This window comes from Magnolia sinica, chromosome 11 (assembly GCF_029962835.1).
Source record: "Magnolia sinica isolate HGM2019 chromosome 11, MsV1, whole genome shotgun sequence".
Lineage (NCBI taxonomy): Eukaryota > Viridiplantae > Streptophyta > Magnoliopsida > Magnoliales > Magnoliaceae > Magnolia > Magnolia sinica.
The window spans coordinates 50,062,163-50,087,188 of record NC_080583.1 but is presented as its reverse complement, the minus strand read 5'-3'; the positions used below and the strand labels follow the sequence as shown (position 1 = coordinate 50,087,188).

At 36.6% G+C, this 25,026-nt stretch overlaps 1 protein-coding gene across 1 annotated transcript; it reads right to left on the bottom strand.

Annotated features, from left to right (window-relative positions):
• Nucleotides 1-21,759: 21,759 nt before the first annotated feature.
• Nucleotides 21,760-23,430, bottom strand: LOC131219117 (probable inactive leucine-rich repeat receptor kinase XIAO). Its single transcript, XM_058214112.1, has one exon. The coding sequence runs from the start codon at nucleotides 23,135-23,137 to the stop codon at nucleotides 21,860-21,862; it is 1,278 nt and encodes a 425-aa protein (XP_058070095.1). The 5' UTR covers nucleotides 23,138-23,430; the 3' UTR covers nucleotides 21,760-21,859.
• Between the last annotated feature and the right edge of the window lie 1,596 nt (nucleotides 23,431-25,026).

The following is a 25,026-nucleotide window of genomic DNA, read 5'->3' as shown; positions in this document are numbered from 1 at the left end:
ATGTATTCTCAAATCCCTAAACCTAAACCTACACCTAATCCTAATCTCAACTCCCTAACCTAAACCTAAACTTGAAAACCAAAACCTAAACCCGGTGCCGAACCCAAACCCCGATTTCCTAAACCTAAACCTTAATGTATTCTCATTTCCCTAAACCTATAGCATATAATCTAAACCTATAACCTATAACCTAAACCTAAACCTAAACCTATAACCTAAAACCTAAACCTAAATGTTTTCTCAAATCCATAAATCTAAACCTACACCTAATCCTAATCTCGACTGCCTAACCTAAACCTAAACCTAAACCTAAACTTGAAAACCCAAACCTAAACCCGATCCCGAACCCAAACCCGATTTCCTAAACCTAAACCTTAACCTATTCTCAATTCCCAAAATCTATAACCTATAAACTAAACCTAAACCTTAACCTAAACCTAAACCTAAAACAAAAAACATAAACATAAACCTAATACCTAAATGTATTCTCAAATCCCTATACCTAAACCTACTCCTAAACCTAATCTCAACTCCCTAACCTAAACCTAAACCTAAACTTGAAAACTCAAACCTAAACCTAATCCCGAACCCGAACCCGATTTTCCTAAACCTAAACCTTAACCTATTCTCAATTCCTAAACCTATAGCTTATAACCTAAACCTAAACCTTAACCTAAACCTAAAGCTAAACCTATAACCTATAACCTAAACATAAATCTAAAACCTACATGTATTCTCTAATCCCTAAACCTATACCTACACCTCATCCGACTCTCAACTCCCTAACCTAAACCTAAACGTAAACTTGAAAACTCAAACCTAAACCCGATCCCGAAACAGAACCCGATTTCCTAAACCTAAACATTAACCTATTCTCAATTCCCTAAACCTATATCTTATAACCTAAACCTAAACCTAAACCTAAACCTAAACCTAAACCTATAACCTATAACCTAAATGTAAACCTAAAATCTAAATGTATTCTCAATTCACAAAACCTAAACCTACACCTAATCCAAATCTCAACTCCCTAACCTAAACCTTAACCTAAACTTTAAAACCCAAACCTAAACCCAATCCCGAACCCGAACCCGATTTCCTAAACCAAAACCTTAACGTATTCTCAATTTCCTAAACCTATAGATTATAGCCTAAACCTAAACCTTAACCTAAACCTAAACCTAAATGTATAACCTATAACATAAACCTAAACCTAATACCTAATTGTATTCTCAAATCCCTAAACCTAAACCTACACCTAATCCTAATCTCAACTCCCTAACCTAAACCTAAACCTAAATATGAAAACTCAAACCTAAACCCAATCCCGAACCCGAACCCGATTTCTTAAACCGAAACATGAAAACCCAAACCTAAACCCGATCTCGAAGCCGAACCCAATTTCCTAAACCTAAACCTTAACCTAAACCCATAACCTATAACCCATATCCTAAACCAAAACCTAAACCCTAAATGTATTCTCTAATACCTAAACCTAAACCTACACCTCATCCCAATCTCAACTCCCTAACCTGAACCTAAACCTACACTCGAAAACCCAACCCTAAAACCGATGTCGAACCCGAACCCTATTTCCTAAACCTAAACCTTAACCTATTCTCAAATCACTAAACCTATTGCTCATAACCTAAACCGAAACCTAAACCTATACCTTAACCTAAACCTTAACCTAAAACCTAATGTACTCTCAAATCCCTAAACCTAAACCTACACCTAATCCTAATCTCAACTCCCTAACCTAAACCTAAACCTAACTTGAAAATCCAAAACTAAACCCGATCCCAAACCAGAACCCGATTTCCTAAACCAAAACCTTAACCTATTCTCAATTCTATAAACCTATAGCTTATAACCTAAACCTAAACCTAAACCTATAAATTATAAACTAAACTAAAACCTAAAACCTAAGCGTATTATCAAATCCCTAAACCTAAACCTACACTTAATCATAATCTCAACTCCCTAAACTAAACCTTAACCTAAACTTGAAAACCGAAACCTAAACCCGATCCCGAATCCAAACCCGATTTTCTAAACCTAAACCTTAACCTATTCTCAAATCCCTAAACCCACAGCTTATAACCTAAACATAAACCTAAATCTAAACCTTAACATAAACCTATAACCGTTAACCTAAACCTAAACCTAAAACCTAATGTATTCTCAAATCCCTAAACCTAAACCTATACCTAATCCTAATCTCAACACCATAACCTAAACCTAAACCGAAACTTAAAAATCGAAACCTAAACCCAATCTCGAACCCGAACTCAATTTCCTAAACCTTAATATTAACCTATTCCCAATTCCCTAAACCTATAGTTTATAACCTGAACCTTAACCTAAACCTAAACCTAAACCTAAACCTAAACCTATAGCCTTAACCTAAACCAAAACCTATGACCTAAAACCTTAACCTATAAACTAAACTTATAACGTAATCTCCAGTCCCTAAGCTAAACCTAAACCTATACTTGAAACCCCAAACAAAAACCCGATCCTGAACCCGAACCCGGTTTCCTAAACCAAACCTTAACCTATTCTCAATTCCCTAAACCTATAGCTTATAACCTAAACCTAAACCTTAACCTAAACCTAAACCTAAACCTATAACCTATAACCTAAACATAAACCTAAAACCTAAATGTATTCTCAAATCACCAAACCTAAACCTACACCTAATTCTAATCTCAACTCCCTAACCCAAACCTAAACGTAAACTTGAAAACCCAAACCTAAACCCGATCCCCAACTCGAACCTGATTTCCTAAACCTAAACATTAACCTATTCCCAAAACCTTAACCTATTCTCAATTCCCTAAACCTATAGCTTATAACCTAAACCAAAACCTAAACATAAACCTAAAACCTATAATCGAAACCTAAACCTAAAACCTAATGCACTCTGAAATCTCCAAACCTAAACCTACACCTAATCCTAATCTCAACTCCTAACCTAAACCTAAACCAAAAGTTGAAAACCCAAACCTAAACCCAATCCCAAACCCGAACCCGATTTCCTAAACCAAAACCTTAACGTATTCTTAATTTCCTAAACCTATAGATTATAGCCTAAACCTAAACCTTAACCTAAACCTAAACCTAAATGTATAACCAAATACATAAACCTAAACCTAATACCTAAATGTATTCTCAAATCCCTAAACCTAAACCTACTCCTAAACCTAATCTCAACTCCCTAACCTAAACCTAAACCTAAACATGAAAACTCAAACCTAAACCTAATCCCGAACCCAAACCCGATTTTGTAAACCTAAACCTTGACCTATTCTCAATTCCCTAAACTTATAGCTTATGGCCTAAACCTAAACCTTAACCTAAACCTAAACCTAAACCTAAACCTATAACCTAAACCTAAACCTAAACCTAAAACCTAAATGTATTCTCAAATCCCTAAACCTAAACCTACACCTAATCCTAATCTCAACTCCCTAACCTAAACCTAAACCTAAACTTGAAAACCCAAACCTAAACCCGATCCCGAACCCGAACCCGATTTCCTAAACCTAAACCTTAACCTATTCTCGAATCCCTAAACCTATTGCTCATAACCTAAACCGAAACCTAAACCTATACCTTAACCTAAACCTAAACCTAAAACCTAAATGTATTCTCAAATCCCTAAACCTAAACCGACACCTAATCCTAATCTCAACTACCTAACCTAAACCTAAACCTAAACTTGAAAACCCAAACCTAAACCCGATCCCGAACCCAATCCCGATTTCCTAAACCTAAACCTAAACCTTAACCTATTCTTAGTTCCCTAAACCTATAGCTTATCACCTAAACCTAAACCCAAACCTATAACCTAAAACCTAAGCCTAAAACTAAAACCTAAATGTATTCTCAAATCCCTAAACCTAAACCTACACCTAATCGAAATCTCAACAACATAACCTAAACCTAAACCTAAACTTCAAAACACAAACCTAAACCCGATCCCGAACCTTATCCCGATTTCCTAAACCTAAACCATAACTTATTCTCAATTCCCTAAACCTATAGCTTATAACCTAAACCTAAACCTAAACCTAAACCTAAACCTAAACCTATAACCTGAATCCTAAACCTAAACCTAAAACCTAAATGTATTCTCAAATCCCTGAACCTAAACCTACACCTAATCCTATTCTCAACACCCTAACCTAAACCTAAACCTAAACTTGAAAACCGAAACCTAAATCCAATCCCGAACCCGAACCCAATGCCTAAACCTAAACCTTAACCTATTCTCAATTCCCAAAACCAATAGCTTATATCCTAAATCTAAACCTTAACCTAAACCTAAACCTATAACCTATAAACTAAACCTAAACCTAAAACCTAAAACCTAAATGCATTCTCAAATTCCTAAACCTAATCTTAAACCTAATCCTAATCACATCTCCCTAACCTAAACCAAAACCTATCCTTAAAAACACAAACCTAAACCAGATCCAGAACCCGAACCCGATTTTCTAAACCTAAACCTTAACCTATTCTCAATTTCTTAAACCTATAATTTATAACCTAAACCTAAACCTAAACCTAAACCTTAACCTAAACTTAAACCTAAACCTATAACATAAAACCTAAACCTAAACCTAAAACCTAAATGTATTCTCAAATCCGTAAACCTAGACCTACACCTAATCTAATCTCAACTCCTTAACCTAAGCCTAAACCTAAACTTGAAACCGATTCTCAATTCCCTAAACCTATAGCTTATAACCTAAACCTTAACCTAATCTCAATTCCCTAAACCTTTAGCTTATGACCTTAACCTAAACCTAAACCTTAACCTAAACCTAAACCTAAACCGATAACATAAAATTTAAACCTAAACCTAATACCTAAATGTATTCTCAAATCCCAAAACCTAAACCTACACCTAATCCTAATCTCAACTCCCTAACCTAAACCTAAACCTAAACTTGAAAACCTAAACCTAAACCCGATCCCGAACCCGAACCCGATTTCTTAAACCTAAACCTTAACCTATTGTCAATTCCTTAAACCTATAGCTTATAACCTAAACCTTAACCTTAACCTAAACCTATAACCTATAACCTAAACCTAAACCTAAAACCTAGATGTATTCTCAAATTCCTAAACCTAAACCTACACCTAATCCTAATCTCAACTCCTTAACTTAAACCTAAACCTAAACTTGAAAACCCAAACCTAAACCCGATCCCGAACCCGATTTCCTAAACCTAAACCTTAACCTATTCTCAAATCCCTAAACCTATAGCTTATAACCTAAACCTAAACCTATACCCTATGACCTAAATCTAAACCTAAAACCTAATGTATTCTCAAATCCCTAAACCTAAAATTACACCTAATCCTAATCTCAACTCCCTAACCTAAACCTAAACCTAAACCTAAACTTGAAAACCCAAACCTAAACCCGATCCCGAACCCAAACCCGTTTTTCTAAACCTAAACCTTAACCTAAACCTATAACCTATAACCTAAACCTAAACCTAAACCTAAAAGCTTAACCTAAACCTAAACCTAAACCTATAACCTATAACCTAAACCTAAACCTAAAACCTAAAACCTAAATGTATTCTTAAATCCCTAAACCTAAACCTACACCTAATCCTAATCTCAACTCCCTAACCTAAACCTAAACCTAAACTTGAAAACCCAAACCTAAACCCGATCCCGAACCTGAACCCGATTTCCTAAACCTAAACCTTAACCTATTCTCAATTCCCTAAACCTATAGCTTATAACCTAAACCTAAAACCTAAACCTAAACCTTAACCTATAACCTAAAACCTAAATGTATTCTCAAATCCCTAAACTTAAACCTACACCTAATCCTAATCTCAACTCCCTAACCTAAACTTAAACCTAAACTTGAAAACCCAAACCTAAACCCGATCCTGAACCCGAACCCAATTTCCTAATCCTAAACCTTAACCTATTCTCATTTCCCTAAACCTATAGCTTATAACCTAAACCTAAACCTTAACCTAAACCTAAACCTAAACTAACCTATAACCTAAACATAAACCTAAAATCTAAATGTATTCTCAAATTCCTAAACCTAAACCTACACCTAATCCTAATCTCAACTACCTAACCTAAACCTAAACATAAACTTGAAAACCAAAACTTAAAACTGATCCCGAACCCGATCCCGATTTCCTAAACCTAAACCTTAACCTAATCTCAGTTCCCTTAACCTATAGCTTTTCACCTAAACCTAAACCTAAACCTAAACCTAAACCTATAACCTAAAACCGAAGCCAAAACCTAAAACCTAAATGTATTCTCAAATCCCTAAACCTAAACCTACACTTAATCCTAATCTCAACTACCTAACCTAAACTTGAAAACCCAAACCTAAACCTGATCTCGAACCCGAACTCGAACCCAATTTCCTAAACCTAAACATTAACCGATTCTCAATTCCCTAAACCTATAGCTTATAACCTAAACCTTAACCTTAACCTAAACCTATAACCTATAACCTAAACCAAAACCTAAAACCTAAATGTATTCTCAAATCCCTAAACCAAAACCTACACCTAATCCTAATCTCAACTCCCTAACCTAAACCTAAACCTAAACTTGAAAACCCAAACCTAAACCCGATCCCGATTTCCTAAACCTAAACCTTAACCTATTCTCAATTCCCTAAACCTATAGCTTAAAACCTAAACCGAAACCTAAACCTAAACTTAAACCTTAACCTAAACCAAAACCAATAACCTATAACCTAAACCTAAACCTACACCTAATCCTAATCTCAACTCCCTAACCTACACCTAAACCTAAACCTAAACTTGAAAACCCAAACCTAAACCCGATCCCGAACCGTACCCACTTTTTTGGAAGAAGTTTCTGTAATTCTTCAGGATTCTGAATTATAATGTTTTGTTGGTTGAATATTTTTTATTAGATGAAAGACACAAAAAGAAAATTGTTGCGAATTTTTTTCCTTTTTTTATTTATGATGTTAAACTTACATGTATTTATGCGTGGATGAATGTAATGTGGATAAGATTGTTTGTGTTTGGATGGATATAGTTTATGTTTGGATGAATGTAGTTTATGTTTGGATGGATTTACGTAGTTTGGGTTTAGATGGATGTGAATGTGAATATGATGAAATATATTATATAACAGGTGTATATCAGGAAGAATACGATGAAATATATTGTAACAGGTATATTTTACCGTCTCAAATTTGAAAATGTCCTTTGAAGGCTCATAAGAGACGGTTCATAGTAGTCCTTTTTAAGGACGGTCCATGACCGTCCCTTTAAAGGACGGTCTATGATTGTCCTTTGAAGGCTCATAAGAGATGGTTCATAGCAGTCCTTTTTAAGGACAGTCCATGACAGTCCTTTGAAGGCTCATAAGAGACGGTCTATAGCAGTCCGTTTTAAGGACGGTCCATGACTGTCCTTTGAAGACTTATAAGAGACGGTCCATAACAGTCCTTTTTTAAGGATGGTCCATGACTGTCCTTTGAAGGCTCATAAGAGACGGTCCATGGCCGTCCTTTTTAAGGATGGTCCATGACCGTCCTTTTTTCGTCAATAAGAATGACGGTTTTCAACCGTCCTTTAAGTAATACAACATGTCAAAATATGATGGCCCATGCGACGGTCCATGACCGTCATTTTTGGTCATTTGAGACGGTTTTGGACCGTCTTTTTTTTGCTGTTTTGGCGTAGTGACTTCACATTTAAGGTATGAATGACATTAAATTGACCTTAGGTAGGTCATTTTGTATACATAATTCAAAATGAAACTATTTATAAGTGTTTGGTTTGTTTTTAGACTAGTCCTGGACTCTGTTTGACTAATCCTAGAACTCCAGCCCAAGAAATTCCAAGACCAGTCTAAGTTATTGCAAAATTTTAAAATGTTTTGTTCATCCACGACCAGTCCTAGAGTCTGCTTGACTGGTCGTATGAACAGTGCACGACTCGTTCACGATCAGTCCAACAGCTACGATTCAAACTCCAACAATGAATTTTGGTTCCTCACAACCAGTCGTGGGCAAGTCACAACCAGTTGTGGGGGACTCACGACCGGTCGTGAAGTGCCTATGACCAGTTGTGGAACGGTTTTATCCGATCGCGCTCAAAATTCAAAAATGTTGTTGGTCCTACAACTAGTCGTAATGTCCACAGGACGTCGTAGATGCAATTTCTTCAACTATAAATAGAGCACGAATTTCGAAGTTGATATCCGATCCAATCCAATTCAAGTAAAATTAAGGCATCACGAGAGATAAGTTTGTGTTCTTTTAAGCTACATTGTGCATTTTTAATATTCTCTTTTGTTAGCTTTTTATATTTGATTTTGCTTCTACATTCCAATCCGATTTGAAAGAGGAATTGGGATATTCCACTTCGTGGAATCAAAATCAAATAGAGCTAGCCCAACTTGATTTAATTTAAAATCAATTAGAACTTAGAATCATTTCAAAGTGAGTATTGGACATTGAACTTATATATTCGAACTTCTACTCCGATTTGGTTCTTCCGGCCTGCAATAAAAGGAGAAATCCAGGTATTTTACATTTGTGTAAATTTTCTATGTTTTTGGTTTGTATGAGATTAAGCCAGAAAAATCTCTAAGTGTTGGCTATCTGAGGAGAGCCAGAAAACTCAGAGTGGGGTTTTTGGATTGTGAAAGCCCATTTGAAAGACACAATTGTGAGGGTTTTAGGTGAACCTGAGAAACCTATTTTCATAGTGAACGTTAATATCCCCTGTGTGAGGATATTAGGAGTGGAGTAGCAAACTGTGTGGCTATTGTTTAACAGTTGGTATACACACAGGTGAACCACTATAATTCTTTGTGTTTTATGGATGTGTGATTTATTTTCTATATCTTTTATCATTCATGTTTGTGGGATGTATGTATGGATGTGAATGTTGTAATATTTGTATTTCAAGCATTGTGGGGAATGTTGTAATAGCTTAGAATTTCTTTCTTGCTATTTCCTTTATTTCCTTTTCAGTTTGAGTTTTTGATATTCAAATTGTTCTAGTAAGGTTGTCCTGCCATAAACCCTTGGTTTTTATGGTGCAAGGTTGTCCTTAGAACAACATTGGTATCAACCTCTTTGTTCTAGTATTTGAAGGTTACTTTACATTTTCATATTGTGATTTGTTTAAAATGCTATCTTTCCTATACTCATTTAAATTCCGCTATTAATGTTTTAATTTGGTATAATCCTATTCACCCCCCTCTAGGACATATAGCTTGGCCTTTTCAAGTGGTATCAGGGCCTAATAGCTCTTTTTGGGAGCTTGATACTATTCAACATTACATTTGCCATTTCTTGAAGCACTCTATTTTTTCTTTCAACAATTCCATTTTATTGTGGTGTTTTGAGCACAGAGAATTCAACCGTCTTTTAAGTAATACGACACGTCAAAATATGATGGCCCATGCGACGGTCCATGATCGTCCTTTTTGGTCATTTAAGACGGTTTTAGACCGTCCTTTTTTCGTTATTTTGGGGTAGTGAGGTACAGTTGAGTGAAGATGCTACTTATGTACTGCGACCGATGTGTATCCTAGACAGGAAGGAATGAGTGTTGCGCAGTAAGGTTATCCCACTTGTGAAGGTACTGTGGATGCACCACACAGAGGAAGAGGCTAATTAGGAAATAGAAACCGTGGTCTGCAAGAACTACCCTCAGATTCTCGAGGAATACGAAAAAGTACTAATTTCGAGGATGAAATTTTTCTTTAAGGAGGGTAGATTATAACGTCTTGAAAAAATCCGTACAATGACCCGAGTACCACCTCAGGCAGAAATCACTAAGGACCGAATCCTTTAGATCGCGGTCAAAGTTTCAAAATGTTGTTGGTCCTACGACCAGTCGTAGTGTCCACAGGACCAGTCGTAGACGTGATTTCTGCAACTATAAATAGAGCACGAATTTTAGAATTTGATATTCAATCCAATCCAATTCATGTAAAATCAAAGCATCACTCTGAGAGATAAGTTTGTGTTCTTTTTAAGCTACATTGTGCTTATTTAATATTCTCTTTTGTTAGCTTTTTATATTTGATTTTGTTTCTGCATTCCAATCTGATTTGAAAGAAGAATTGTGATATTCCACTTCTTGGAATCAAAATTAAGTAGAGCTAGCCAAACTTGATTTAATTTAAAATCAATTAGAACTTAAAACCATTTCAAAGTGAGTATTGGACATGAAACTTCTATATTCGAACTTCTACTCCGACTTGGTTCTTCTGGCCTGCAACAAAAGAAGAAATTCAGGTATTTTACATTATTGTAATTTCCTTTGTTTTTAGGTTTTATTTGAGATTAAGCCGGAAAAATCTCTTAGTGTTGGTTATCCGAGGAGAGCCGAAAACTCAGAGTGGGGTTTTTGATTGTGTAAGCCCATTTAAAAGACACAATTGTGAGGATTTTAGGTGAACTCGAGAAACCTATTTTCATAGTGAACGCTAATATTCCTGTGTGAGGATATTAGGAGTGGAGTAGCAAACTATGTGGCCGTTGTTTAACAGGTTGGTGTACACACGGCGAACCACTATAATTCTTTGTGTTTTATGGATGTGTGATTTATTTTCTATATCTTTTATCATTCATGTTTGTGGGATGTATGTATGGATGTGAATGTTGTAATATTTGTATTTCAAGCATTGTGGGGAATGTTGTAATAGCTTAGAATTTCTTTCTTGCTATTTCCTTTATTTCCTTTTCAGTTTGAGTTTTTGATATTCAAATTGTTCTAGTAAGGTTGTCCTGCCATAAACCCTTGGGTTTTGGTGCAAGGTTGTCCTTAGAATAAAATTTGTATCAACCTCTGTTATAGTATTTGAAGGTTACTTTACATTTTCATATTGTGATTTGTTTAAAATGCTATCTTTCCTATACTCATTTAAATTCCGCTATTAATGTTTTAATTTGGTATAATCCTATTCACCCCCCTCTAGGACATATAGCTTGGCCTTTTCAATTTACTCAATGCCTAAAGATTTTTAGGGAGCTTGATACTATTCATATTACATTTGCCATTTCTTGGAGCACTCTATTTTTCTTTCAATAATTTCATTTTATTGTGGTGTTTTGAGCGCAGAGAATTCATGTGATATTCTTTTAAGTAATATGACACGTCAAAATATGATGGCCCATGCGACGGTCCATGCCGTCCTTTTTGGTCATTTGAGATGGTTTTGGACCGTCCTTTTTCACTATTTTGGCGTAGTGACTTCACATTTAAGGTATGAATGACCTTAGATTGACCTTAGGGTAGGTCATTTTGTATACATAATTCAAATTGAATCTTTTTATAAGTGTTTGGTTGTTCTTAGATAAGTCCTGGACTCTGTTCGATTAGTCCTAGAACTGGTTCGACCAGTCCAAGAAATTTCATGACCAGTTCTAAGCTGTTGCAAATTTTTGAAATTTTTTGAGTTGGCCACGACCAGTCCTAAAGTCTGCTCGACCGATCGTGTGAACAATGCACGACTCGTTCACGACCAGTCCAGCAGCTACGACTCAAACTCCAACAATGAATTCTGGTTTCTTACGACCAGTCGTGGAGGTCTCACGACCGGTTGTGAGGTGCCTACGACCAGTCGTGGAACGGTATCCGATCGCGGTCAAAGTTTCAAAATGTTGTTGGTCCTACGACCAGTCGTAGTGTCCACAGGACCAGTCGTAGACGTGATTTCTGCAACTATAAATAGAGCACAAATTTCAAAGTTTGATAATCCAATTCAAGTAAAATTAAGGCATCACTCTGAGAGATAAGTTTGTGTTCTTCTTTAAGCTACAATGTGAATATTTAAAATTCTCTTTTGTTAGCTTTTTATATTTGATTTTGTTTCTGCATTCCAATCTGATTTGAAAGAAGAATTGTGATATTCCACTTCTTGGAATCAAAATCAAATAGAGCTAGCCCAACTTGATTTAATTTAAAATCAATTACAACTTAGAACCATTTCAAAGTGAGTATTGGACATTTGAACTTCTATTCGAACTTTTACTCCAACTTGGTTCTTCCGGGCTGCTACAAAAGGAGAAATCCAGGTATTTTATATTTGTTTAAATCTTGTATGTTTTTTGTTTCTTTTGAGATTGAGCCAGAAAAATCTCATTGTGTTGGTTATCTGAGGAGAGACAGAAAACTCAAAAAGCGGGGTTTTTTTGAATTGTGTAAGCCCATTTGAAAGACACAATTGTGAGGGTTTTAGGTGAACCTGAGAAACATATTTTCGTAGTGAATGCTAATATCCCCTGTGTGAGGATATTAGGAGTGGAGTAGTAAACTGTGTGGCTGTTGTTTAATAGTTGGTGTACACACAAAAGAACCACTATAACTCTTTATGTTTTGTGGATGTGTGATTTATTTTCTATATCTTTTATCATTCAAGTTTGTTGGATGTATGTATGGATGTGAATGTTGTAATATTTACATTTCAAGCATTGTGGGGAATGTTGTAATAGCTTAAAATTTCTTTCTTGCTATTTCCTTTATTTCATTTTCAATTTGAGTTTTTGATATTCAAATTTTTCTAGTAAGGTTGTCCTGCGCCATAAACCCTTGATTTTTATGGTGCAAGGTTGTCCTTAAAACAACATTGGTATCAACCTCTCTGTTCTAGTATTTGAAGGTTACTTTACATTTTCATATTGTGATTTGTTTAAAATGCTATCTTTCCTATACTCATTTAAATTCCGCTATTAATGTTTTAATTTGGTATAATCCTATTCACCCCCCTCTAGGACATATAGCTTGGCCTTTTCAATTTCTGCCTTCAGCTAAAGATTTTTAGGGAGCTTAAGACTATTTAACATTACATCTGCCATTTCTTGAAGCACTCTATTTTTTCTTTCAACAATTCCATTTTATTGTAGTGTTTTGAGTGCAGAGAATTCATGTGATATTCCCTAATCGCAATCAGAATTTCTCAAAACCGCTATTCTCGAATTCATGTGATATTCCCTGATCGCAATAGAATTTCTCAAAACTACTATTCTCGAATTCTAATCCATGATCACTATGGATCTTACTTACTTGAGAACCTTTTTCAGTTTGGATCCATTTGAGAACTCTTTTACTTCATCAAGAGTTTCGATTTATCCCTTAAGAAGGCCACCCAAGTGAATCTAGTAAAATCTCCACGATTACCGGTATGTATTTTTGCTACCTCGACTCTCCGTCTGGTTGGTCTTATGAGATCCATGTGGAGAAGTTCGAGCGGTCTGGATGTGGCATTGGAGTCCATCATTTTGTGAGTACTCCTAGTTTGCTTGCCAATCGGCATTCGCCACATATTTTGTCTAATTTCGCAATTTAGGTAGACCTCTTATCGGTTCTCTTTTGCTCAATCTATACAAATTGTGTTAGTGTACATGTCCAAGGCGTTTATGCCATAATTCGGTTTCATTGGTATGGACCATATAACACGATTGATTAGATGAGCTAGCATCACTTACGATGTAGCATTTTTCAGATTCTGCGAACAGTTAATATTACAAAACCATGTTTATTCAAAATTTCACAGCCAAGATTGAAAAATTTTACACTATGATTTTTATTGCATATTTGAGATATACTTAACAAGTTATGTTTTAACCCTTCAACATATAAGACATTCTCAAATAGAGGGAGATTAGAAAGTTAAACCGTACCTTAGCCAATAATCCTGTAGTTTCTACATCAGTCATGTCTTTAAGAGTGGTGAATAGACCCTTGTCACCTATCATGTGCTTGAAGCATCCACTGTCTAGGTACCACTTTGAATGGCTTGATGCTTTGAAAGCGGTGTGGGTAACCAAGCTAGTAACCTTAGGAACCCATTTCATGATTTTTGGGTTTAGGAGTATAGTTGATCTTCTTGTATTTGTAGTTGTTGTAAAAATGACCTACGAGTTAGATTTTAAGAGCTCCTTAAGTAGATCAACTATTTTCTTAGCTAAAGGATTTCGGTTCGATTTTTATAGTTAATATGGTTGCATTTGGGTTTTAAAGTTTGAAAAGTTTTAACATTTTTAGAAAAATTTGATTTGAATTATTCCCTTTTGAGTTTGAAGACTCTCCTTTCACAAACTTAAGAGGAGTATACTTCTGTTTAGGAGGAACATTTTTATTGTAGCCTAAACCGGTTCGGTCGCCACATTTTCTTGATTCAGACAAAGCTTTTCTGACTTTGGATCACCTTGGGCATACCTCCATGTGTCTTTTAGACTCAAAAGTGAAGAGACTTCAAGTTTTAGTTTTTCATTTTCAAATTTTAGATTTTCAATAAGGGAGGTTTTGAAATCTAAATTGTATTTAGTTTTTTTAAAACAATCTGAAATGTGTAATTTTTCTAAAATAATATTATCAAAATTTTCTTTAAGTTTTAAAAACTTTTCTTTTTGAAGTTTTAGTTTAATAGCAGTTTTACAACTTTCCTTGTATAGGGCATTGTAAGCGTCTTGAAGATCTTCTTCATTTTCATGATCACTATTCAGATTTTCTTCACTAGTTGAATCATCATGATCTGAAAAAGTAAACTTGGCTAGAGTTATAAGGGCTTTAACTTCATTGCCCGACTCAGTTTCAGATTTTTTTGATTCAGAAGAGGCTTCAGTGCCAGAAGATTCATCCCAAGTAGCCAACATTCCTTTCTTTTTAGGTTTGTCCTTTTTAGAACACTTGTTTGCTAGATGCCCATATTCATGGAAGTTGTAACATTGACTGTCTTTTAAAAATTTCCAAGTTTTAGATTTGGATCTTTTCTTATCATTAGATTTTTGAAAATAAACCCTCTTTTTTGCTTTTGAAAATTTTATAAAACTTTTTAGCTAAAAGGGCCATATCATCTTCAGAGTTTTCTAAATCCGAATTACTATAATTTTCTTGAGAAAAACATTTAGAAGATTTAAGGGTGACTGATTTACCTTTAGGAGCTTTAAAAGTTAACTCATAAGTCTATAAAGAGCCAACTAATTCTTCTACCCTCATATTGTTTATATCACGAAGTTCCTAGATCGCGTTCACTTTTGAGTTGAACCATTCAGGTAGTGAGCGTAGTATCTTTGCACACACTTTACTTTCTGGGATTTTATCACCAAGACCCCACATAGAGTTCACAATGTCATTTAATCTTGTATAAAAATCCATGAACATTTCATTTTCTTTCATATGTATTTTCTCAAATTTGGTTGTGAGGATTTGGACTTTAGATTTCTTGACAATTGATGTACCCTCATGTGTCATTTCTAAAATATCCCAAGCTTGCTTTACAGTATCACATGATATAATTCTTTTGAATTCATCCGATGATAGTACGCAAGTGATTGCATTTAGTGCTTTTGCATTGGCACTACTCTCATTTTTCTAAAGAGTGGTCTATGAGAAATAAGGTGTTACTCTTATAGATTTTGATCCATCGATACCAATCACTTCAGTGGTAGGAGGGGTCCATTCAGTCACTGTGGCTTACCACATGCTTTCATCCATAGATTTTAAGAAAATTCTCATCCTGACTTTCCAATAAGAATAATTGGAGTCATCAAATGGTGGAGGCCTAGTGACTGAAAGACTATCAAAATTTGACATCTTATATAGCTTAAATCGATTAGCTCAGGAAATTAATACAAAAAGTAATAACAATAAAAACGAGCTATTAGGCTTTGATACCACTTGAAAAAGCCAAGCTATATGTCCTAGAGGGGGGGGGGGGGGGTGACTAGGAATATGCCAAATTAAAATGATAACAGCAGAATTTAATTAATTAAAACAAAGATAACACTATAACTAATTCACAATACTGAAATGTAAAGCAACCTCTAATTTATGATGAGTATTGAGAGATTGATACAAATGTTGTTTTAAGGACAACCTTACACTAAAAACCAAGGTTTATGGTAGGACAACCTAATTCCTAGAAAGGTCTTTGTATCAAAAACTCAAACTTGATACAAAAGAATAAATAAATAACTAAATAGCAAGGAAATGAAATCTAAGCTATTACAATATTCCCCACAATACTTGAAATGTAAAAGATTACAACATTCATATCCACAAATACATTCCATAATATTGAATGATAAAAGATATAGAAAATAAACCACACATCCACAAAACACAAAGAGTTATAGCGGTTCGCCTGTGTGTACACCAACTGTTAAACAACAGCCACATAGCTTACTACTCCACTCTTAATATCCTCACATAGTGGATATTAGCGTTCACTATGAAATAGGTTTTTCTCAGGTTCACCTAAAACCCTCACAATTGTGTCTTTCAAATTGGCTTACACAATTCAAAAAACCCCACACACTGAGTTTTCTGGATCTCCTCAGATAATCAAAACAATGAGATTTTTCTGCCTCAATCTCAAAAGAAACTAAAAATAAAAGATTTACACAAATGTAAAATACCTGGATTTCTCCTTTTGTTACAGCCCGGAAGAACCAAATTGGAGTAGAAGTTCGAATAGAAGTTTAATGTCCAATACTCTCTTATGAAATGGTTCTAGATTCTAAGTTAATTTTAAATTAAATCAAGTTGGGCTAGCTCTATTTGATTTTGATTCCAAGAAGTGGAATATCACAATTTCTCTTTCAAATCAGATTGGAATGCAGAAACAAAATCAAATATAAAAAAGCTAATAAAAAGAGAATATTAAATATGCACAATCTAGCTTAAGAAGATTACAAACTTATCTCTCAAAGTGATGCCTTGATTTTACCTGAATTGGATATCAAACTCTGAAATTCGTCGTCTATTTATAGCTGAACAAATCATGCCTATGACTGGTCCTATGGACACTACGACTAGTCGTCGGACGAACTAATTTTTGAAATTTTGAGCGTGATCAGATAAAACCGTTCCATAACTAGTCGTAGGCTATGCACGATCGGTCAAGCAACCTGCACGACTGGTCGTGTGGAGCCTGGAATAGTTGCTGGAGTTCGAGTTGTAGCTGCTGGATTGGTCGTGAACGAGTTGTGCACTGTTCACATGACCGGTTGAGCAATCTCCAGGACTGGTCGTGGCTCACCAAAAAATTCTGAAAATTTACAACAACTCAGGACTGGTCGTGGAATTTCTTGGACTAGTCGAGCCAGTGCTAGGACTAGTCGAACATAGTCCAGGACTAGTTGAAGAACAAACCAAACATTTATAAAGTAATTCAATTTGAATTATGTATTCAAAATGACCTACCCTAAGGTTAATCTAAAGTCTTCCATACCTTGGACATGAAGTATGAACATTAAACCTTTTTTTCTTCAAATGATAGACGGTCTTTGAAGTTCATGAAACTTGAGATCTCGACACATGATGGAGCTTGAACTTGAGTTCTTTTGAAGCTTAAATTTGCAGTACTTGAGTTATAATCACCTTGAGTCTTGATAACAATTGACTCTTGTCTCTTAATGTTGCTTTACAACTTAGAACTTTGAAGCTTAAAGGAGAGAACAATATACTTGATCTTGCAGTTCTTGATGGAGAACTTTGTTCTTGACTTGAAGCATTGTCCTTGTACATGTGATGCATTGCCTTGAACATATATATCAATGTGCTACACAAGACACAGACTGTGGTTTTGGCACAACAAAATTTGACAATCAAAGGAGCAAATAACCATAGCACTTACAAGCAGCTCCATTATCGACCAGAACTTGAGTGATCAGATACCCTTCCAAATGTATGAAGATATATAATGGATCCAAGTGTTGGGTTATTGGAAGAGTTAGTCTTTCGATAATTATCTTTTTAAAAAGAGATCATAATTCGACCATAACAGTCGATACCTTTTTAGCTTCAACCTCGAAGTCATAAGAACCATGTTATATGATTACAAGAGGACCAAATTCTTCTACATCTCCAATTTAATCCAATATAATTGGTGAGAACGAGCCAAACTATATCAATGGTTTAGCTTGGAAAGTCAATGATAATGTCTGCACCATATTGTAATCCAATGTAATCGATGGAAATGAGCCAAACTTTATCATCAAATTCGGCCATTGCCCCCCTAAGTGTCTTTGAATTCAGTTGTTTATCAACTTCATTTGTAGCACTATTCTCCATTCACTCATTTTGTTTAGATGAGGCTTGTTTTAGTGAATTTTCTTTTGCTAGCAATTCTTCAATCAAAAGATTGTGCGAAAAACACTCATCACTGAGGTATTAGGTCGATCCTTCAATATCAATGCCTTCATTCTAGGATTTTAGTCATTCTTAACTGACTCTACATGAAATTCAACCATATTGACTGATATTTGTTCCTCTTTAAGTTCTGAAATTATCAACCTTGACCATGTTTGTGGAAACTTCATATTAAGGTTCACCCCATATAGTAGTTAATTGAGTTCGTTTCATAACTTGCTGCCTTTCGCAACACTGTTTATGAGTACGTGTCATCCCTTCTAGTATTGCTGGAAACTTTGGATGACTCAGGCTTTTCCAAACTTCATCCTGGGTAGGCCATGGTTTAACAATCCTTTAACCTAAGATGGGCCCAGGGTGATCGCTAACATGTTTAACCCTTGTGGGTGAAATGAATTTTCTTATTCAAGGTTTTGGTTGACAAATTGGCCTGCCTAATAGTTCAGTGGATAAAATTGTTTGTTTGGTTGAATCAGCCTCACACATTACTCACTTAAATGTCGACTATTAAAAATTATTGCCTCCAGATGTGCTTTGGTTTGTTTGACCGTATACTTAGGCCTCATACTCCTCTTTTCAACATCCCATTCCTTGACTTGATCCATTTGAATTTCAAGATTTTTTTTATTTTTTATTTTGCGGCCAAACCAACCTTTGAGGATTAATGGTGGTCATATTGATCTCCAAATTAGACAGAAACGAATCAGTATCGATCAACATCATTTCCCTATCTTTTTTGGGAAACTTCAGCAGTCCTTGGTCGATGTTGCCTTTATTCATGAAAACAATACGTTTGTTAGTGGAATGTGATCGAGTTCCATGCCATTTACATTAACTAATTTTCTTCAATTCCTCGGTTATTGGTATCTTATGGCTGACAAGAACTTTGATAAATTTCTCTATTAGCATAATATTAAAGATTTCATCAGCTCGAGTAATATCAAAAGTGTACATCCGTTGAACTTTCTGACTGGATGGCATGATTGCCTTAAAAAAATAAAATAAAATTAAAGCTGAGCAAAAAAATTGGTTATTTAGCCACAACTTCAGCTACTGCAACATCATAATTATGATCATAATAATATGCCCCTACTGATGCATTCTTTTGTTACATCAGCTTCTGAAGCAAAGTTTCATATCAAAAACAACTACTTAAGGAAAGATTAGCACAAAAATTCTAAGGTCGTTACATAAACTCTAGACCATCCTGGGTTAATTTAACAAATTTTGCCTTCGTCGTAACTACCTTGTATTGACTTTTTGCTCTCTTAAACTAAACAATATAATTTTTGACCAATTCTCTTAACAATTGCTGAAAATGGGCAAGATCGGCCATAGAAATTTCTCTATCCTTATAGAGGAACTAAGCATGAAACTTTTCTTCCATCTCCTGCCTAGTTTGTATGGAATTTGTCAATAGATTATAATACCAAGTAAAGGCTACCTCAATTAGAGAATGACTGAATAATTACAATTTACCGTGATCCTTATTGGCCAATTCACCACATCGTATGGTAAAACGACATATCTATTTTATGGTTGATTGATCGGTATCACATGTAAATAAGGTAAAGTCCGATCAATAATTCCTCAGTAATAGATATGCCGGTTGATCCAGTCGGGATAAGGCTTGTGATAAACTAGAGTAGTAGTTCGGCCGAGAACTTGGCTTGCTACTTCCTAAACCATTTGAACAATTTGATTACAATCCCAATATTGTTGTGCAACGATTGAAGGTGGTTTAGGGCCAACTTAATATTGCTCCTCATTATAAGATTGATTCCTTGGTAAATGTTGCCCCCAAGTATCCATTAATTCCTAGCTTCAGGGATTAAGTTTCTATTCTCATGTTCAGGAAGCCTATGATCAATCGATGGTGGTAAATTTCGCACGTCTTAAACAGGAACACGTTTAGGACATCTAAAATCTATAGGTGGTGGTGAATTTCATATGTCTTGAACTGGAACAGGGACAATAGTAGGTGGTGTATTTCATTGTAAAGGAAATGTCTACGACACTAGTTGGAGCATTGGTATAGGCACCAAATTCCCAACAGAACTAGTATGCAATATGTGATATTTCGGCAAACAAAGCCACCAACCAATTCATGCTCTTGGTATAGTCGACCATCCACCTATTAAAGGCTTTACTTTGAGCTCGTGATTGCTCAGCCTAAACTTGAGATAATTTTGCGATGTGTTGTATTCCTCTTTGCATATCAACTATTAAGACTAACATAATATCGAGAGGTTCAACCCTAGATGTAGATGATTTATTCGGGTTTAGTGGAACAGGCACCAGACTAGGTGGTTGATTTATTTGCTCAGGCACTTGTTGAACTTGCAACTCTTCCTCCTAAGCGAGAGGCTTGTTGGCTACAATAACATTAGTGGTGGCTGCTGAAGCATTACAACCACCCATTAGGTTTATGATTCCAAGAAATTACTGTATTGGCTAACAGACTTCGTAAATGAGTCTCATTAGGCGTGCCAAAATTGTTCTTTTTTACACGGCTGATGCAAAATGAATATTGATGACAACCAAATAGTTTTTGGTCTCACCGGACGTGCTAAAATTGTTGGTGCTTGATTTGTTTTCTTTCACGTGTATTGTGTGTAGGCATGCCAGAATCGATAAAGCAACTAAATTTAAACTGATTAACTTTGAACTTAAGCATCGAAATAAGCAGATACGTTCAATATGAACATATATAACTAGATTATGAGAAGATCGGTCACTTACTCAGCCACTTGCAGAATTTTATAATGATTATGCGATAATCGAATGAAGGGGTTCTTTCTCCGAAGATGAGTTACACTTTGCCTTACACAAAAAAGGACTTTTCAAAATACCGGTGCAATCAAACAAAGGATAAAACTCATAATTATATACTATGAGCGACTGGAAGAATGCATCTCTTGAAAGAACTGTGTGATATTGAATAAATGATAAATTTAGTGTATGAGTGTAGATTTAAATTACAACAAAATTATAGCTAAGGATTATCGCTACTGGATTATCGCTACTCCTATAATAAACTGAGATAAAATAAATTGATAAATTTATTTGGTATTGGATTGGATTTATAAATTGTTGGGTGCCTTGCTCTGTAAATTTCTTCCGTTATTTTAGAGTTATGTTGCAACTTAGTCTTTAATATGCTTTTTTCATTACTACAAATGTTGCATAGTTAAAGGGCCTCACTCTAGATCTTTTTCTTTTTACGTTTTTCTTTTGTGATTGTTTCTCTTCTACCGGTTAAATTTCGTGTCTCTCGGTAGCTTGTCATATCTTGAAATATCTTGAATGGCTCGACCAAGTTTACTCTCTACTCATTAAATTAATTCAATCGTGTTATTTCTATGCCCATCATCCAATGACGTAGCACTAATTTTATGCCCACTATAAATCAGTAAAAATATTTTCAACCATCTCTCATGAAGCCTCACATATTACCTTCCTACTGGCATTTTCCAAGAATTGCAAGAAACAAGGTAAAACCAACTCGACTCCATGTGATCATCCCTTTTATTCATTATATACATAGAAACAAGGAACACGTGTTCGATTAAAGGGAAAAGAAAAGGGGCGGGCGGGGGCAAGAAAAAATCTCCCAATTTATTTCTACTCGCCATAATAATAATGTCACTCCCTATACAAACTAATTAAATTATAATTAGCCTTTTACCGTATTTTCAATTCTACCAAGGCGGTGAATTTATAGAGCGCGGCTTTCTACTGTACGCCTGCTTGCACACTGAAGCCGGCTTTTGTGAGGGCAAGCATAACTGCACCGAACTTGGGCACCCCTCCAAACAGTTGTCCGCAAAGCTACCGGAAACAGTAGTCTCGCCTCTAAGAAACCCGTCCGGCACCCTACCATTTAAGAAATTTCCATCTAGGAAAAGCCGCCTCATGCTTCCCTTCCCGTATTCCCCAGGGATGCTCCATCTGAATAGGTTGTACCTGAGGGACAGCGCCGACAGCCGCGGAAACGTCCCAAAATTCACTGGCAAGTATCCCTCCAGCTTGTTGAACCCCAGATCCACGGCCACCAGGTCGCTGTCCCCGCCGTTGGTGCTCCAGACCTCGACACGTGTCAAGCTGTTGTTGGCCAAGTCGATCTGTTGGATTGATGGAAGGCGAAAGAGCCATCCTTTCAGCGTCCCGCTCACCCTGTTGGAACTCAACTCCAACACCTCCAGCTCGTTCAGACCTTTGAAGGAATCTTCTAGAAGAGGCCCGGATAGGGAATTCCCCTTAAGAGCGAGCTCTACTAAATTGGGGGGCAGTTTGGGAATGGACCCCACCAGGCTGTTGAAGCTGAGGTCTAGGAATCTCAAGCCGGTGAGGGTAGTTACGGAATACGGAATCGTGCCCGAGAGGGCATTATGGGAAATGTCGATGGACTGTAGGGATGGGAGTTTGGAGAAGGGAGGGAGATTGCCCGAGAAGGAATTGGATCTGAGGGTTAGGGTTTGAAGATTGGCAAGGGTAGAAAGGGAAGAGGGGATTTGGCCGTGGAAGGAGTTGTCAGAGAGGTCGAGGTGGTTGAGCTGGGAGAGTCTGGAGAGGAGAGGAGAGAGGGTGCCTGAGTATCCAGCCGGGTCGAGGACGAGTGCCACGACTCGGGCCGAGTCGGGGGTGCAGGTGAGGCCGCATACAAAGTGGTTGCGTCGAGGGGAGGAGCAGGGGTCGAAGGAGAAGTTCCACGTGGCAAGGCAGGACCATGAGGGGATGGAGGACGGGGTGATGGAGGATTTGAAGGAGATGAGCGCGGAGACGTCGGATGGGTGGGTCATGGGATGGACGAATGGAGATAGAGATGAGATGAGGAGGAGGAGTAGGAGGCGTAGATGGAAGGGAAGCTGGGAAGAAGACATGATTACAGGTAGCATGCACGCCTTCTTTGAGGAAGAGAGAAATGGAAATGTGGGAGGAAGATTGGCAAAAGAAGAATTATAATGTACTGTGCACATGAGTCGCGTGCTTTGTTTTGTGATCTACACCGTTGATGTAATGGGCTCCCCTCTTTATTGGTAGATCCCTCGATTTCATGATAAAGTAAAGTACAGAAATGACCAAGAAATAATAGGCGAGATTGGATGGTGATGATCTTCCATTTCGGATGTAATTTTGAGCGTCCCTGATCCAAGTTGCGAATGGTCAGACCCATGGTCTGGATCATGAAACATAGTGTCGGTAATAGGCACTGTCGGAGTATAAGGACTTACGTACTGAGGCGACAGGATCGTAAGTTCGTCCGTCTGCACCGAGAGAGAGCGAGAGAGTGAGTGGGTGGGTGGTGATGAGCTGGAGAAGACTTTGGGCGTAAGATTCGGATTCTGGTCGCACTGTCAGAATGACACCGATAGGCGAGAGTTGGATACGGACTAATACGGTACAAAACCAGAAAAACGAAAAATGGTACTGCAAATCTCTAAAGAGTACTAGGAAGTATGAAATAAATAAATCGGGACGGATCATCTACCGGCACTTATTACTGATGGTCTATGGTAAGAAAACGGTACCTATCTGACCATCATGGACATACACTTTTTACACGTTTAGAAATTTAACTTTTACCATTGCCCGATTTCCTTCACTACCATCTGTTTGAAAATCACAGTTTAGATGGCTTCAATCGTCGATCTATTTGTATATTGAACCATATCCATCCTAGCGACAAATATTTGGACAGTCACGATTTCGAAATCATTATACCAAGTGTACCGCGGCGTTGTGGTTCTTACATGTTTCCATTTCTCGCGCTGTATTGTCTCATTTTCGCCCTAGTGTGAAAACGTGAGGAGTATTTGAATTTGAAACGGATTGGCTACTCCCCTTGACACCAGCCAATGGCTGTGGTCGGTGCCCTGTGGGGCCCATCATGATGTATATGTTCCATCCATGCCGTCCATCTATTTTTACAGATCATTTTAAGATATGAAACGAAAAATGAGATATATCTCAGTCTCTATTGGACCACATTACAGGAAACAGTGTTTAATGAGCGTCGACCATTAAAAACATTTTGGGGGCCATAAAAGTTTTGGATCAAACTTATTTTTGTTTTTGTCATTCATCTGGTCCTGTATGACCTAATCAACAGATTGGATGTCAAATAAAAAGTACAGTGGGCCTTAGGAGGATATTAATGGTAGATATCCAATCACTATTGTTTTCATGTGGTGTGGTCCACCTGAGGTTTATATATCTTTCATTTTTTGAATCACACACTAAAATGATCTTTAAAAATGGATGAACAGAATGGATGAAACACATACATCATGGTGGGGTCCACAGAGCACCGACCATCAGCCCCAGGGCTGGTGTCGTGAGGAGTATTTGAATTTGATACTGGGAGAGTACGACGATCCATACTCATAAATTCAAATATTCGACGCTCGGAGTATTTTAACCCAATTCCTAAACGTGAAATTTGTGGGATAATTACCTATTTCCAGATTATAAGATTGTCCTTGCTGTTCATGGATTCGGTGAAGTCCAATGATTAAATGTGCGGCCCACTTCAAAGTGTTGGAAATAAGCAAGTAAAAGTGGTGGGCAATTAATAGTGGATAGGTCCCACGAGTTTATGCCTCTTCCATACCCTTTTTTCATGCCTCTTCCGTACCCTTTTTTCGCCGGTTAGATTTCAAATTTAAAATTGAATTTGGATGTAAATGGAGAGATAGGAATAAGATTAACTCATCCAAACTCTTATCCTTTCTTATAAATAAAATAAAGCTCTTGTGTGTAAAATATAAAAAATAACGAGAGTAAAAAAGATGAGCAATGTACATAATAATTTGTCATTTAGCTTGTCCTTGGAATTATCTAAACCATACATCGTGATCCAGGACCA

Bases quoted from the DNA above. Each gene is read 5' to 3' on its own strand.
- LOC131219117 (XM_058214112.1), bottom strand. From the start codon at position 23,137: ATGTGCACAGTACATTATAATTCTTCTTTTGCCAATCTTCCTCCCACA.